The sequence below is a fragment of the Pecten maximus genome, chromosome 4 (assembly GCF_902652985.1).
Source record: "Pecten maximus chromosome 4, xPecMax1.1, whole genome shotgun sequence".
Taxonomy (NCBI): Eukaryota; Metazoa; Mollusca; class Bivalvia; order Pectinida; family Pectinidae; genus Pecten; species Pecten maximus.
The window spans coordinates 5,117,481-5,134,748 of record NC_047018.1 but is presented as its reverse complement, the minus strand read 5'-3'; the positions used below and the strand labels follow the sequence as shown (position 1 = coordinate 5,134,748).

The window sequence follows — 17,268 nt, the reverse complement described above, 5'->3', positions numbered from 1 at the left end:
TTTATTAAAATACCAACAGTCCTTCACTTCCTAAGACAGGACACTTATTTATCTTGACGTGTGCAGCAGGAAGTTTAACTCTAATTTTGCTATATTTCTTGAGGGTGGGGTTTCACCATAACATGTGCAATTCCATATTGACGTCACTATAAGCACGTGCCTTTCTTCTAAAGACTATGAACTACTGCATTAAAAAAAAGTCGTGCCACCTGATGATTAATATGACAAGGGCGTACAGAGAACACCAAGGGCGAGTCACATGAGGTAATAACTTCCGTAACGTAAAACATTTGCACAACTTGCCTTTAAATGAGTATGTAGCCAAGCATAGCCATGCTTGTTTAAATAATTGTCTGTCTCTTTATAACATCAATATCCAACTTTACATTTTCTCTTCAAGGGCCTCATTTGGGAGAAGCAACAAAGAACACAAACAATTTGGTTTTTTTTAAATATGTATTTAAATCAACTGTCCTGCGATATACTATTGTTATTTTAAAAATCTATTTGAATTTCCGATCGACTGCTTACACATACAAGGCCGAAATAATTGTATCAATAGAAAAGTAAATTATTTAACAGGAGAACAGATTGACACTATTTTCTGCACGACTAAGAAAAATAACTATATTTAACCCCCTTTTCTGGAATAACAAATGTTGTCTAATATCTAATTGTTTCTTCAGAACATTTTTTTAGAGATACAAATGCTGTTTGTGAAGACATCAATTAACCCGCACTTAGGCAGCAGTTCGTTATTTTTTGTAGTGCAATAGACGTTCATGCTGTCTATAACCCGATTTACATTGTAATAATGTATGCATTCTCATCCCCTATCATACAAGGCCAACATAATCACGACAGACATGGGATTTCATGCGCTTCCTCCTACAACCGAGACGTTGAAATTAAGTCCTTGGAAAATAAATACCGTTAAAAAGTATTTTATCATGAATCAGTTAAAATCTTTATTATTACTTTTTTTCTTCATTTTTCTGTCCAAAAGAACAATGATGTTATACTGTTGATTATTACCGTTTTAATAAATATCATCTTGTAATTATTACGTCACAGTGAGTGTCTTAAAAGTTATATCCGTAACGGTGGTTACTGCACTTGACTTATCAACTTCTAGTTCATTCATCGGAAATGTATTCGATTCCGTCCATAACAAGATACAATGCAATTGTAAAGAGGAATATATATCGTCAACAAGTTTTTTATAACTTGTCGACCAAATGAGATTCAAAAGTGCATTGGTTATTTACTTGAACTTTATATAGTAAGAGCGTATCGCAAATGTAAATATAAATGTATAACATCGCCCTGAACACAACTGAAAAAAACACAGACTAAACAATAGACAGTTATACGCATCAAACAAAATACATACTATCACCGTGAAGACAAATCTACCAACGGGAAAACAAAACACACAATATTACCATGAAAACAAATCTACCAACGGGAAAACAAAACACACAATATTACCATGAAAACAAATCTACCAACGGGAAAACAAAACACACAATATTACCATGAAAACAAATCTACCAACGGGAAAACAACACTATTATCGTGAAAACAAATCTACCAACGGCAAAAAAAAAAAAAAAAAAACAGAAAAAGAAAAACCCCAACAATATCAACGTGAAAACAAATCTACCAACAACGAAACAAAACACACATTAGCATCCTGAAAACAAGTCTACTAACGGCAAAACAAAACACACAATATTACCATGAAAACAAATCTACCAACGGGAAAACAACACTATTATCGTGAAAACAAATCTACCAACGGCAAAAAAAAAAAAAAAAAACAGAAAAAGAAAAACCCCAACAATATCAACGTGAAAACAAATCTACCAACAACGAAACAAAACACACATTAGCATCCTGAAAACAAGTCTACTAACGGCAAAACAAAAAACACAATATCACCGTGAAAACAAATCTACCAACGGCAAAACAAAAAAACACAATATTATCGTGAAAACAAATCTACCAACGCTAAAACAAATAATACGTTATCACCCTGAAAAGCACTCGACCAACGGCAAAACAAAAAATACAAAATCACCGTGAAAACAAATCTACCAACCACTAAACAAAATACACATTATAACCCTGAAAACAACTCGACCAGCGACAAAACAAAATACACATTATAACCCTGAAAACAACTCGACCAGCGACAAAACAAAATACACATTATAACCCTGAAAACAACTCGACCAGTGACAAAACAAAATACACGTTATCACCCTGAAAACATCTCAACCAGGGACAAAACAAAATACACATTATCACCCTGAAAACTCGACCAGACAGAACTTGACCAGGTAAACAACTCGGCAGAAGCTCAAGGTATAAGTCGTAGTAACCTTTGCGTTGTCGGCGTTCTTGGACAAATAATGTGAAAGAAATAAAAACAGGTAAACACGGGATGACCGAGATAAACCTGAAGTGTGTGTTATCCATCAAATATTAGGATTCCGTAACAGAGCAAAGTACCGCCTACTTATGACGTTGTGCTCTACAGATTCTATAAAAAATATATGCCATCTATGTTAAAAAGTTTGAATATCTTACATGTGCATGTTTCTGTTGGTAACGTGATCATACAACTCTGAGAACATGGCAATAGTGATGGAGGAAGGATTTGTAAACGAAAAGCATCAGCATTTCAAGTTAGTTTGGAACTACAGTCTCTTTTATATCATGATTTTATTCACCTGTTTTTCTTCCGTTCACCAGGAGGAACTTATGAACTCATTATACCGCAACATGCGTTACACACCAGAACATAAACAGTATATCCCTGCTATTACATTACGAAGGTTTATACAGTTCGCCGAGGCCGATGATGATCCTTCGTACCGTCGACAGTCTGCTTTCAAACTAGATTATGACAACTATGAACAAATCAAGATATTCTACTCAAAACAAGGTAAGTTTATTTCTATTACATATACACGACAGTTTGCTTTGTCCGTAAATCTTAGTTACTGGAAGCAGTAGGTGTAGAAAACATACAGCTTATACTAATATGATAATGAATTATCCATATGATAAGAATTTTCATCGAAAGAAATATTGAAAACGACAAAATAGTACAAGCATGTCACGTTTTAATTCATTTGAATCGTGGCACGGTTCAGAATATAGATACATGTATATGTTTGACGTACTTGTGAAATCTACTATTGCAAAATATGAAATTCATTAAATTATGGTTTATTGAAAAAACGTCCCCGTCCTTGCCATTTCTTAAGTTCATCACATTAGATGGGTCCTTAAGAGCGATACAACTGTTAATGCAGTTCAATTATTATTGTTTTTTACTCTGCTTTATTTCCCAGTTGATGTTGATAGGTGCTTATGTCTTGTGCCCTTTTGTTCAATCGAAAACACTTCTAAAAAGCGGTATATATCCTGTAAATACAGGTTTAAAATATGCAAAAAGGCATATTATTGTTTTATTTCTATTCTGATTTTTGGCTTACCATCAGATACGAAGATACTGTGATATGCTGCTATAACGGAGGGGAACAAATGAAAAAAAACCCAACAAAATAGGCATTTAAGTTTAAACATTTACATATGCAAGTATATAAAAAGTATATATAAAAGTATAAAAAAATGTATGATTTTCGAGGAAAATGCTACAAGATCAATTCTTCATTTTGTTGAGAAAGCTGAACATGAACATGCTGATAATAACATGTTAGATATCATATATACAAAGCAAGTAGTTACAATTTGAAATACGAAAAGGAGATTAAAAAAGTGATGGATTTTATGTAAGAACATGCTCTTTTTTTTTTTTTACATTAAGCGAAATTTTCCGAAAGTCAAATTTACAACTTCCTATCGCAGCCCATTCGTAATTGTGTGCTAAAACATCTCCAAATATAAATAAATTGCCCAAAATAGTGATTAGGAGTTTTGTGCAAAGTAACTAAAACTGATTTACAATATTGCTATGTGATTTTAAGACGAAAAGAAAAAACGAGAATAGGTGAAAATATGATTTGCATTGAAATATTTATACTTGGTTTCATTAGTACACAGGGACTAACACCTACACGAATAACCAACTAAAGTGAAATTTCCACTTTCAAAATGACCGGATAACCATCAATATCAAACGTTCTTATAATTGCTAAATCAATTTTCTGACAAGAACGCTACATGATAGATTTATGTTTGTTTACACATTAAATCACCTAATCTGAAATCCAATATACCTTCCTCGTCCTAGAATCTAGTTCTAATCGTCCAAATCGATAATAACTAATATCTGGAAGATGACGATTGGTAGTGAGATCTTAATTTCTTGAGGTTTGTCTTAATTATACCTTGTGACTTCTGGATGTAAAGGCTTACTGATTTTCAAATGCATGTAATATCCTAAATAGTATATGAAACTGGCTACATGGGCACATAGCCCCTTGGTTCTCTGTCCATTAGGACATTGTCAATGCTAATCCTTTATGGGATTAATGGTGTCGGCCCTGTTATGCTGGATCCAAAAACTGTACTTTACCTGCTCATATGCCTCGAGTGGATCTGACATCGTACGATGTGAGTGCCGATAGATCCAGGTCTCGTAGTCGACATCATCACTGAGGTGCACACTGATGTAGCCAGCTGCCAGTGATATTTGGTATGTATCACAATTATCCGCAGTTGCATCTAGTTTGACAAATAGTTATCTGGCCCTACTGATAAGATCTGGCTCATTTTTCATCAAGCTGAGCTAAGGTGTCTCCAACCAGGAGAACTTTCAATGATGGCTTTTGTAATATTGTTCCTAGTGTGTCCACTAGTAACTATGTCCACTGTAACCACTAAACAGGGTTAAAGATGAACTTCAAAAAAGGCCACTTCTTCTGGTCACAGTAGGAGATTCTCTTGAGCTTGTGATCAGAACTCAGGAATAACGATATTTGTATTGTCAAGTATGACAGTCGCCCGCTTGCCAAAAAATGCTTTGGAGAACGTTGTGTTGTTCTCCAGAATAATGTTTTCTCCTGTAAGATGTTCACGTTCAAGGAACAATGGAACAATAGTTATTTTGATAATGATTTTTATTTTTGTTTTTGTTTTTATATGGAAGAAAATGATGTTTTTTTTTCGATTTACTTGAACCTAACATGTTAAAAGGAGTTGAACACTGTTTGCATGATATATCCGTGTTCACTTTTACCTTGAACAACAGCAAAGCATCCTCGTGGTTTGGAGTCAAAATTGTGAAAGAATTTCTAGAAATTGTTGTGTCCAGTGTCCAGGGGATGTTCAGCCATGCATCATCATCAACACCAACATTTGATCTTCAGGTTGCGGCTATAGTTTCTGATAATTCTTGAAACACTTGACACATGTCAATCTCTTAATCATTAGTAAAGTTATTGCCATCTACCTTTAAAACATCAAGCAAAGTCATGGACATAGAAGCTATTTACTTGAAAAAAATGTCAAAAGTCATGTAAAAAAAAAAGGAAAAAAAAGAGAGATTATAGTTTATTGTTGTAACATATTTTGGCCAATATTGGTCATGTAATATATCGTTTTTAACGTCTTAATTGTAATAACCAGTTATGGTCATTTATGGACGTGACCTATACATGTCGGCATTACTTATAAGGAAAAGACATATGTGTGCATTAAGGTTTGGAGTATTATAGGTTGGTCTGTTATGTCTAATCTCGTTCAATAAGTCATTGGAGTGACACACATCAAATCCATCAAATTTGATCTTTGGGTAAGTAACAATGCTCTTTATACGCTAAATCATTTTGAATGGACTGAATATGGAAAACATTCAAAATGTCATTTGGTAAAAATTTTAAAAAAATCACAAAATGCTCAAGAAATATATTATTACCGGCGGTGTATTAACTTTCCTATTTCGTTCAAATAAATATTTATTTTTTATCTGTTTTGTTACTATCTGCTTTCTGAATTTAATAATTAAGTTACGTAATTGGTTAATTAGGCAAATGCATCATCGATTAATTGGGGTTAAATGTAAACTAAGGGAACCAACTTTGATGTCACGAAGCAATATATCGGTGAGTGGTCTCTAAGCGTAAAAAATCGTTAGGTCATCCCCCTATTGGAAATTAACATCACTGGAACAACACCCCCCTTAAAATTCAGTGTTCACTTTATTCATGGTCATCTCTATTAATTTACTTGATTACTTGATAATAACCAATAACCAAAAGAACAAATACCTTGGTATCATGACCATATAAAGTTTACATTATGTAAAACGTCTGATTAATAAATATAAGCAAATCTGTTTCGAGAGACTTGTTACTCGTTAGAAACGCATTTTCTTTATTCTACGAGTTGATATTACACCAATGCGTTATAAATGAGTTTAACAAGATAAACTAAACCTTGCCACCTATTTGGAGCATATACGTAAGCATGTCTGTCGACGTCGTGGTACATTAACACGTGTCTTTTACTGTGTTATTGACTTAACTATGTTTTTACTCTTTATGCACCAATTGTTGGTCCTCATGACCCCTTTCTGTGTTGATGAACTGTTAAGAAGAGTAGAACAAGATTACTACAAAGTAACCAAGTGACCGCCGCCGATATTGGCAATACAAAAAGCACGAATATCATACACCATATTGTGTATCTCTAACTTATTACTTACGTTGTGGATAGTTAAATAAAGTAGAATTTTAAACTGGTTAAAACTCTTCGAGTAATGTACCATTTAGAGCACTGACAAGAAGTTGATATGAGATAAGTAAAGAGCAGTAACGCCAACAAGGTCCTAATGAGCCCGAATTGCTCACCTGCTATCCATTGATCCTTCCTTTTATATATCAACATGTGTATCAGAGACCAATGAGATCTCGTGGACACGCGTTTATTTGAAAAAGAGTATTTTTAATAATTTGGCCAATTAAACTCTTTCAAACTTAACCTGTCGGGCCTTCAACGTTAGTGACAATAGTGGCAGAGTTTACTCTCTGCCTCTCCAACTGCCTTGGAGGCCGACCACTTCCTTCGGTCTTCGCCTCCATTTCTGCTTACCTGACTTTTTCATCCTTGGACTCTTCTAATGGTGCTCATTTTTTTCGATTCTCTTACAGTTGTTAGGGCAATCTCGCAAAACATCACTTGCCAGGATAGTCATGATGACCATGTTGAGCTTTCCTGTCGGGTCATCTTGGCAATGATCCTCAATCCTTTGCAAACCTTTAGCTCCAGCATTTTATTGCCATTGGTGTCCTTCAAGCTGTCGTCAAACCATTCCAACACGCAATTTACTGGAATGCCCACAATCGATGGAATCTTCTCTTTCGAGATATGACATTATCCTCCAGTATTGCCAGTATCCACCTTGCATAACCTATTTGTCGTCATGATCGTTACATCGTTCATGAATCCTTCCTGATAGTTTTTCCCGTCTTCCTTTTCCCTTTCTCGATGCGCATGTTCACTTCCGTCACGAAAAGCACAACAGAAACGTTACATTATGTCACTCCCTTCCTCAGCTTCTGCCATGGGATCACATAATTCATTTAAGGTAGTTTCGTATGAAACCTTTCTGCCCATCGCTTTAACCACTAAGCTGTGCGACAATTTTCCATATGCGTTCGGCAGATTTATCCACACCATTTTCAGGTTCTCACGGTTCACCGATTTATCACGCATGTTTGCTTTACGCCTCCAGCTAATCATGGATCACCGCCCTTCTGTGCTGACGTGTCCATACTCATTCGTCGTCATGTCATTCTATTGGCAATCAGAGAAAAGAATATCTCACCCTCAATGTTCAGAAAGGATATTGTCATGAACTGATCAAGTATTTGCGATTTTTCCTTTTTTGGAAAAAAGTGACCCTTTGTCAACATAATGTAATCACTTCTGTCCTACAAACTACCTTCATCATTTTCTTGCTTTCTTCACAAACTCTGTTACTTCTTTCAAAGTTGATTCCCTTTTATCCATTCACCTATCTAGTTTGTTCACTGGTTGTATTCTTTTATTTGGTCCAAAAGGTGCATTCCGATCTTATCCCAGTGTTACTATCAGATGGTTTTCCATCCTTACTTTCTGGCACTGGAGCCTCTCTAATCACTCGTGGATATTTGTTGCTGCGTACTTGTATGGTTTTTTTTTCTTTTATAAGTTATGTACTTTTCTTGGTCTGCTCGCTCTGTGATTTCCTTATCCACTCGTGCCTCAGCCTTTCTTTCCCGTCTGTTGACCTTCTGTGCTGTTTGCAAAATTTCGCATTGTCGGCAAACTTCTGTCTTCATATTCACCGAATCGTTCTTTTCGAATGGTATACACTAGTCGTCTTTCCACAGTGCTATTTAGTGATGTGTCCGGTATTTTCTCGAGTTCTTCCTCAAATGCTTTCAATTCCTTGTTGTCCAGTGCCGTCATTGACACAGGTCGTTGCTGTGAGAGATCCTGCGGTGCGGGCGTTTTGTCATCCTCCGCTAGTTGTGTAGTTTCGTCGAGCAGTTCCACAGGGAAGGGCGTGTCTCATGACCGTGATCCTCTTGCGCGTGTCCGCTCTTCTCTACCTCGGTGTCTCTGTCTTACTCTATGGATTCTCACCTCCTGTATGTTCGTATTCCTGCAGTAGAATTTCACTGCTTCTCTTACTTTTCATGTTATTTTTGTATGGATAAGCTGTTGTGTTCGTCCTGTAGGATCTTTCATCCTCCCTCCCTTTCGGAAGGTCCTGATGGCGTTTTCTTGTGTGTCTGATCAAAGCTAGATTGCATAAAGGCAACCAAGTAATAAATACTTATATATACTGACCTCCAAAAGTTACACGTTTTAATCGAATGGCTAGCTAACAGAAATAGTGCAAATTATTTGAAAATACCTCATTTCTTTGAATTTGTAGGGAAAGGGAATGGAGGATCCTATTTTCTATAGTGTACAAAAATAATTTTTTTTTTTTTTACTGACACAAATAAAAGTAATTGTTTAACTGATTAACAGTAAAAAAATTAAGAAATGCATTTTTGAAATTTATATTTAACAAAGAGAGAAATTTACAGAATGTTGCATTTTGAGGATTTCCATTGTAACAAAACATATGCACTGTTGAAAATTAACATGAACATTTGAAAACATGAACAAAAACATCCTAAGAAGTTATGATTTTAACAAAAATTGTAATAAAGACTTAACTTAGCTGTATTTTACGTATTAATTGTAAGACTTTTGGAGGGTAGTGTATTTCTATTATATATATATATATATAAATATTATACATAATTGTCAAGTAGTAATAACGACAGTACAGACAAGTGAATTGTTAATTTTCGAAACAATCTGCCCCTTTACCAAGACACAGGTAAATTACAAACAATCACATATAGACATAGAACAGTTACACAAATATAGTGGGTATAATGATTTTTTACGAAATCTATGGAAGATAAGCGAATACGTTTTTCTACAAATCATTTTTTAAAAAGTTTATATAATATTTTGTTGTAGTTGGAGGAGACCAAGTTTTCAACTTATCAGGAAGAATCGGTAACATTTCTAAAATCCGACGAGCAGACCTTATCATAAAGGATTATGATCACAATTTTGAACGAGTACGAGTGGCGTTTCCGACAAGATTCCAGACTCAAAGACATCATCGTAAGTGATTAAGTGTTTGGTTGGTATCAAAATCTAAGATAACACATCACTTTTTAAAACATTAGAATTTGTAAATTATTAAGCTCATTATATACATGTATTGCTGATAATTGTCCAAAGATGGGGTTTCAAAATGGCCAAAGAAGTAAATAAGATAACTTGTTATGCTATTGGTAGCCTCCGTAGTCTTACATTTGAAAATAGGGATTTAATTCCAAACATGAATATACGCGAGAATAGTGTCTTTTTTTGTGGAAAATATGGGAAAAAAACCGTAATAAGGTAAATTCCTCTTTTTTTTTCTTTTCTTTTTTCTTGAAAAAAATAACATAAACATTAATAATAACATGTTAGATATCATATATGCAATGCAAGACGTTACACTTTTGAATACATTAGATACAGAAGATAAAATGAGATTGATTTTGAGAAAGAACATTCACTTTTTACACTAAGCGAAATTTTCTGAAGGTCAAAAATACAACTTTCTATTACAGTCCAGTCGTAATTATCTGCATCTACAAAGAGTATAAAATAGATTGCCCAAAAAGTAACTAAAATTGATTGACAATATTGCTATGTGATTTTTAAAAGAAAAACGAGCATGGGGGAACATCGGTTTTGCATTAAAATATTGCAAAGTGAACTGAAATAAAATATTTATACTTGGTTTCATTAGTACACGGAGACTGAAACCTACACTAATAACCAACTAAAGTGAAATTTCCACCTTCAAAATGGCCGCCATGTTCCCTAATAACCAGAAATGATTAACGTTCTAACAACTGCTGAACCAATCTTCTGACAAGATCGCTACATAATAGATTTATGTTTGCGTACACATTAAACCACCTGATCTGGAAACCAATATGGCTTCCCCGTCCTACAATCTGATAGGCAAGTCAGTGTTGGGCTACGTCGCAGTTTTTAATGTCCTTTATGGGATTAGAGGTGTCGGAGTTGTCATGCTGGATCCAAAAATTGTACTTTATAGTCCTCTTATACCTCGAGTGGATTTAACATCGTACAATATGTGCGAGTGCCGATAGATCCAGATCTCGTAGTCGTCACTATCACTGAGGTGCGCACTGATGTAGCCAGCTGCAAGTGACATTTGGGATGTTCCATGTCTAACTTTGTTTGGAAAGTTACAATTATCCAGTTGCATCTAGTTTGACAAATAGTGACATGGCCTTTATCAATGATGGCTTTTGTAATTTGGGCATCATTATCCCTTCTAGAAAATGCCCTACCGTGTCAAGAATATAACCATCAGGCAGAGTTATGCTTATGAATTTCAAACGGTTCCGCTTCTTCTGGCCACATTAGGAGATCCTCTGGAGCTTGTGATCAGAATAAAGATATATCTATCGTCAAGTATGACAATCACCCGTTTGCAAAAAAAAAGATGCTTCGGAGCACACTGTGTTGTGCTCCAGACCACTTTCTCTTGTAAGATGTTCATGTCTAAAGAACAATGGAACAATACTTATTTGGTATGCTTTTACTATGGAATGAAATGTTTTCTATATACTGGAAACTGACATAATAAAAAAACCTGGACACCGTTTCCATGACACGTACGCCTTCAATTTTTACCCACAACAACAGTTATGCGTCCTCGTGGTTTAGAGTGTATAAAGCAGTGTTAATAGAGTCCGGGGTTTACAATCTGCATCATCCAGAAAGGAGAAACACAAAGTAAAGGAAGACTCCTGATTGATAGAAAATGTGATATCTCCAAAAGATCATTAATTTCCTTTGATCTGAAAGGTAGCTTGGGCGTCAATATTTCTCCTTCATCAATTCGAATTTCAACGTCAGGGGAAAGATCTTTCCTAATGAGATGATGTGAACAAATACGCGAGACCAAGGATACCACAGATTATGACGAAAATGAGTGTGTTTTGCGCGCTTGGGCCAAATGGTCGCGTTTTGATTGAAACTCTTCATACATAGTGTGCATTTGGCTTGGGAGGACTAGTCACGTATCTTCCTCAAAACCAACGTCTTGATCTTCGGGTTGCGGCTTTCGTTTCTAACAATTCTTGAAACACTTCGCACACATGCCAATCTCTTGATCATCAGCTTTAAAAACATCAAAAAGCCAATTGTGCTGGGGAAGTCTTACGTTTCTAGCAGATATCTCGGATTCAATGTCTCTCCTAAAGACAACTTTACAACCCTCACCTACACACTTATCTCTCATTGTTTGAACGGTACCTTATTAGGTGCTTAAAGACTCTGTCAGACTCGATTTTATAAATAGGATAGAAGCGCTTTAATATTTCAAATCATGGACATGAAAGCTATTTTTCATTATGAAGAAAATATAAAAAAAATAATGGCAAAAGAACAATGACATTGGCGTATACGGGATATATTGTTACAAGATTTATTTAGTCACATCGGTCATGTAATATATCGTATTTAACGTCCTAATTATAATTAACAGCGATGGTCATTTAAAGACAGGGTAGTCTGTTATGCCCTATATCGTTCAACACGTCATAGGGGTAACACACATCAAAGCCAAAAATCAACACTTTGCAAAAATGGTAAATTGTTCCTCTCTATACTATCAATAATTTTGAATGGACTGAATATAGAAGACATTAAAAATGTCATTTGATCACAAAACTTTTACCTTTTTCAACAAAATGCTTAAAAAATCAATATTATCGGTGATATGCTAACTGTTATAGTATTTTGGTATTGAGTTTATGGTTCAAAATTTCCTATTTCGTTAAAATCGAAATAAACAAAGGGTAATAACTTTTGCAGGAATAGTCGATTACAAATACCGTTCAGGGAAACACAAATATATATCACGTGTGCTTTACTTGATGGATGGCATATTGAAATCTAAACTTAACAGATATATATTCACATGTCCAGTCTTAATATATACATTCAAAATTGTCAACATATTTCAAAAATTAAAAATTTATTGTGTACATAAAGTCCCTTGAAATGCTCAGAAGGACCGTTCGAAAATGTTGAAAGCTAGTCATGACATTACAAGTCTAATGAGAGAATTAGTATCGTACCGAATTAAATAAATAAATGTAGCTCCCGTATTTATATTGTTCTTGCGATCACCCCCCTCTACCAATACCTTTCTAAGCTTAAATCCTGTTTTCCTATCCCAAATTATAAACAAAAATGTATGTATATTTGAATGGAATACTGTATTGTTAAACTAACACCTATTAAAAATAAAAATGTATGCGTTTCCAGAGGGACCATGGCGCCACTATTGAATGATCTTTATTACTCCTATAAAAGGCTGATCTTTTCTCTAATTTTCACCGTTTCCTCTTCATTTCCATTTTGCCCGACATGGACCACTGACACAGACACTGATGCTAACTTCGAACTACGGGATCGGACATTGACTTTGCATTGCATTACAAAATCGATTTTTGAACTCGTATTTATCCGATACACCTAATGTAACATCCGCTAAAATATCTTTTTCATTCAAGTGATGATATGTGAAAGTTGTGATTACTAGTACATCGTATGTTTGATGCCTAGATAAGCGGTCATACGCAAAGGAAAGTCGTGTATGCCTAAAGCTGCATGTAGCGGTATATTTCTGGTGTAAATGAAGTCATTTCCATTTACGAAAGTTCAACCAAACAGTACAGGCTAAAGTTCATCCTATTAGCGGTTGAAATAATTAATAACGACCTATTACTGTTAACGCTTAAAATAGTTCAAGCGTGATGTCGGGTTACTATAAACAAATCGTACGACGTATGCTAATGTCAACGTCTTGCGTCATTTGTTTGAACACTACACATAATAATCAATCCATCTGCTGAAGGTTTTGCGCACTGATATCAGAGTTGATGCTTATAATAACATTACTCTTTTATTTTGGAGTGGTCAATGACACATTGTATAAATGACTTGACTTGTTTCATAATTGGTAATAGCTATATTTTGTAATTTATAGAATTAACTTGTGATACGTAACTCTAATTGACATAATTCATAAATAGCTGAAAAAATATCGGATATCTTCAAAAATGCAAAAAATGGCAAAGTCCAAAAATGCCATCAAGCAGGGGGTTTCCTCCAAAAATCCCTTAGTTTGACTCCGGCAGTGAATAGTCAACCCCGAAGGGACCCTACTGTTTTATTGCGTTCCAACACTTGCACCAAAAACTGAAATATTTAGTTTGACTCGCGGAGGACAGTGAAACCCCACAGGAAGCCTAAAATGAAATATCACCACCCTAGTACAATTATAAAGTGATATATAAATGGCTCTTAACACTCGCACCAACAACTTAGTTTTTGTTCACATAAAGTAAAAAACATAAAAAAGCAGCTTCTTTTCCAAAAATCTTTTAATTCAGATGCGATAGTCTAACCCCACAGGCACACTAATGTCAAATAACAGTACCCTAGTACAATTACAAAGTTATGTGTTAATGCGTTTCAACACTTGCAGCAAAAACTTTAAAGTTTTTATCTAACTTCAAAACACGTCAAAGAGCAAATTTTTGCCAAAAAAATAATATTTAGTTCGACTCAAGGAGATGATCATATAACCTTACATGGAGCCTGAAGTCAAATACCAGCACCTTAGTGCAATCATAATGTGATATGTTAATGCTTTTCAACTTAGATTTTATCCAAAACATGTCAAAAAGCAGGGTTTCCCCCAAAATAGTCATTGAGAGGATAATATAACCACAAAGAGAGCCTAAAAAATATTGTCAAAAGGCAGGTTTCCCCAAGTTTGGCTCCAGGAGAGCATAGTATAACCCTACAGGGAAACTAAAGTCAAATATAAGTACCCTAGTACAATTATATAGTGATTTGTTAATACCTTTCAACACTTGCATTTAAACTTAAAGTCCGAAAACCAACGCCGACGCCGGGTTGACAACATTAGCTCTCCCTTTTCTTCGAAGAGACGAGCTAAAAAGCGACCTTTTGTTTATAGACCTCTACATTTTATAAGTCCTATATGAATATCTTAGCTGCATAAAAGTATCATCCGATATTAAGTCAGGATACGAAAAATAAGCCAGCCAAATTTTATTTGATACGTGGGTTAAATAAAGTGATGGTCGTTTTCAAGTAAATATCACTGTAAAAATATTATGTCTGTACGTTCATATTTGAAAATATTTAAAACTTTATTTCAGGTTGGAAAATCGGAAAGTGGACTATCGAGGGCTATGCCTTAAATGTCACAAGACGTGTGCATAATCATCTTCGGAACGGTCACAAAATTATACCATTTCGAGTATGTGTAAAAAACAGAAAACACTATTCAAGGTGCAGTGTTTTCAGTAAATTTTCGATCGCTCTTGTCATCCAAATCAATATGCACATGGGTGCTTGGTACGAGTATTCAACTAAGCACATGGATTTACTTGATATGCTTCGTGAAAGAGAAAAATATCAAATCAGGACGAAAAGATCCGTAAGCCATGGGATAACGCCCCTACAAACCACACCAGCTCCCACCATTGAACATGTCGAGTCAAACATATGCCATGTACATCCTTGGAGAGTAGCATTCCATGATATCGGGTGGTATAACGTTCAGGCCCCATCAGGTTTTCAGGCAAACCTTTGCTTTGGTGGGTGTCCTTCGCCACTTTTAAGTCATGCAAGTTTAAATTACACATATCACTCTGTCGTCGTGGATTTGTATCTTGTTTATCATAACATGTCCGCAAACGGCATTCCACCGGAGCCATGCTGCACGCCCACTGAATTGGGTCCAGTTTCTGTGTATTATTCCGAAGATGATGGCAGCCACGTGCTAATTCGTCTAGAAGGAATGAGGGTTATCGCTTGCGGTTGTCTCTAGCGATCAGAGTGTGGCTCAAAATATTTTATGTGAAGATGCTAAGAACATGCAAGTGTCACTAGCGATCAATGTTTTATTCATCATGCTTTGATAATTATTTAATGAATAGATGCATTTATCAACAGCGATCATTTGGCGAGTAAACATGTTTTATGTTGTGTCCGAGAGCACAAAATTCGTGTAACCAAAATCAAAATGGAAAACCGGAATATTGATTTGGATAACCAAACTATTAATATGTGATTCTGTATTGTCATACCGAAACGGATATATTGCCAAGAACATTTATTTTCCTTGTACATTCCCCAGGGTAAAATATTTCGCGAAAGTTATTACAGAAAAAAGTTAAATGGAATACCATTACTTTGAAACAAAATGCCATAAAAAGCAAAACCGAGCCTTAAGACATTGCAGAAATCAAATATAAGGCAATTGATTATTACTGAATTCGTTTCCGTTTCTCGGATTTATCTTTGAACACAACTCGGCATTGGCTAAGGAAATGTGTTTGTGGAAATGTGGAAAAATTGCTGTTTTCATCATAAATATTCATATATTGTGTAGGACTTGTTGTGGAGGAATGTGAGTTAACACAACAAGGGAAAACTGACATATAAATACATGTATGACTTAAAGTGCGGAAAATATAAATAAACATTTACATAGACCATTAAAGATATTAAGGACAAAATAAGAATCAGGATAGTTATTATGACAACATCAGTCATATAGTACTAGTGTCGTTAAAACAGAATACCGACATGGCCAAATATAGGTTTACGTGGAACTAGGAAAAAGTATAAGAAAAATAAGACCGAAAATTGAAACGTACATGTACGTCTTCTGCTGCACGAACGACATGCAGATCTAGTTTACACCCAAGTTATTTCACATTCTCACGTAAATACCAAAGGCAAACATGATGACGAAAATATATTTGCTAACTTTGTCATTGATTATAACATTTTACTCTAGATAGATAAATAGTATGTTACAGAATATTCTTCTGTGGGAATCTTAAATTACTTGGGTACATTCCAAGCTTCAATGTAACCCGTAATATCTTAAATCAATGCATTTAAATAGTAAGGCATCTGAAGAGATGCGAATACCCTCGCTACTCAGCATTGCCCAATTCACAATAAAAGTTTGTCAGCATTATCTAGCCACAATGTTGTGATTATAGTTATGATATATATCCGATCTCGTTCAAGAAATGTTGGTTGGACGTGTATGAAGTTTAAGGGAAATTGGATCATTAATGAGGTCAGTAGAGTGAGGACGTTGAAAATCTATTTAAAATAACAGTAACCTCATTTTCCCCCAGGTTGCTAAAATGCGAACTCGTACAAGAGAGAATGGTTGCGAGATAGTGTTTAAGATTTAGTGAATTTGGATCGTTAATGAAGTCAGTAGAGCGAAAATCTATTCATAGTAACAGTGACCTCATTTTTGATCCCGTGTTGATAAAACGCAAACTTGAACAGGAGATTCTGGTAGTAAGGGTATTAAGTTTCAGGAGAACTGAATCAATAATTAAGGCGGTAGTGCGAGAGTGCCATTTGGTTACGTATGTACGAGCCTACTGTATATACTATATATAACACAAATCATGATATCATTAGATACGCTCGCAAATTTTTAGGTTTATACCAATTTGTCATTTTTATTTAATTTCAATGAGTACACATCCTGGGTATCGTTAAAGACAAGGCAGTTCTATCATATATATTCTGGATAATTTGTGCCCGATCCCATTGTCTCTGTATTGA

The 17,268-nt window shown here is 35.1% G+C and overlaps 1 protein-coding gene across 1 annotated transcript; it reads left to right on the top strand.

The window, feature by feature from the left end:
* Positions 1-2,649: 2,649 nt before the first annotated feature.
* LOC117325038 (bone morphogenetic protein 15-like) lies at positions 2,650-17,200 on the top strand. The gene is made up of 3 exons (XM_033880941.1): positions 2,650-2,953; positions 9,505-9,654; positions 14,823-17,200. Exons 1-3 carry the CDS (start codon positions 2,653-2,655, stop codon positions 15,494-15,496), a joined length of 1,125 nt encoding a protein of 374 aa, XP_033736832.1. The 5' UTR covers positions 2,650-2,652; the 3' UTR covers positions 15,497-17,200.
* Positions 17,201-17,268: the final 68 nt, after the last annotated feature.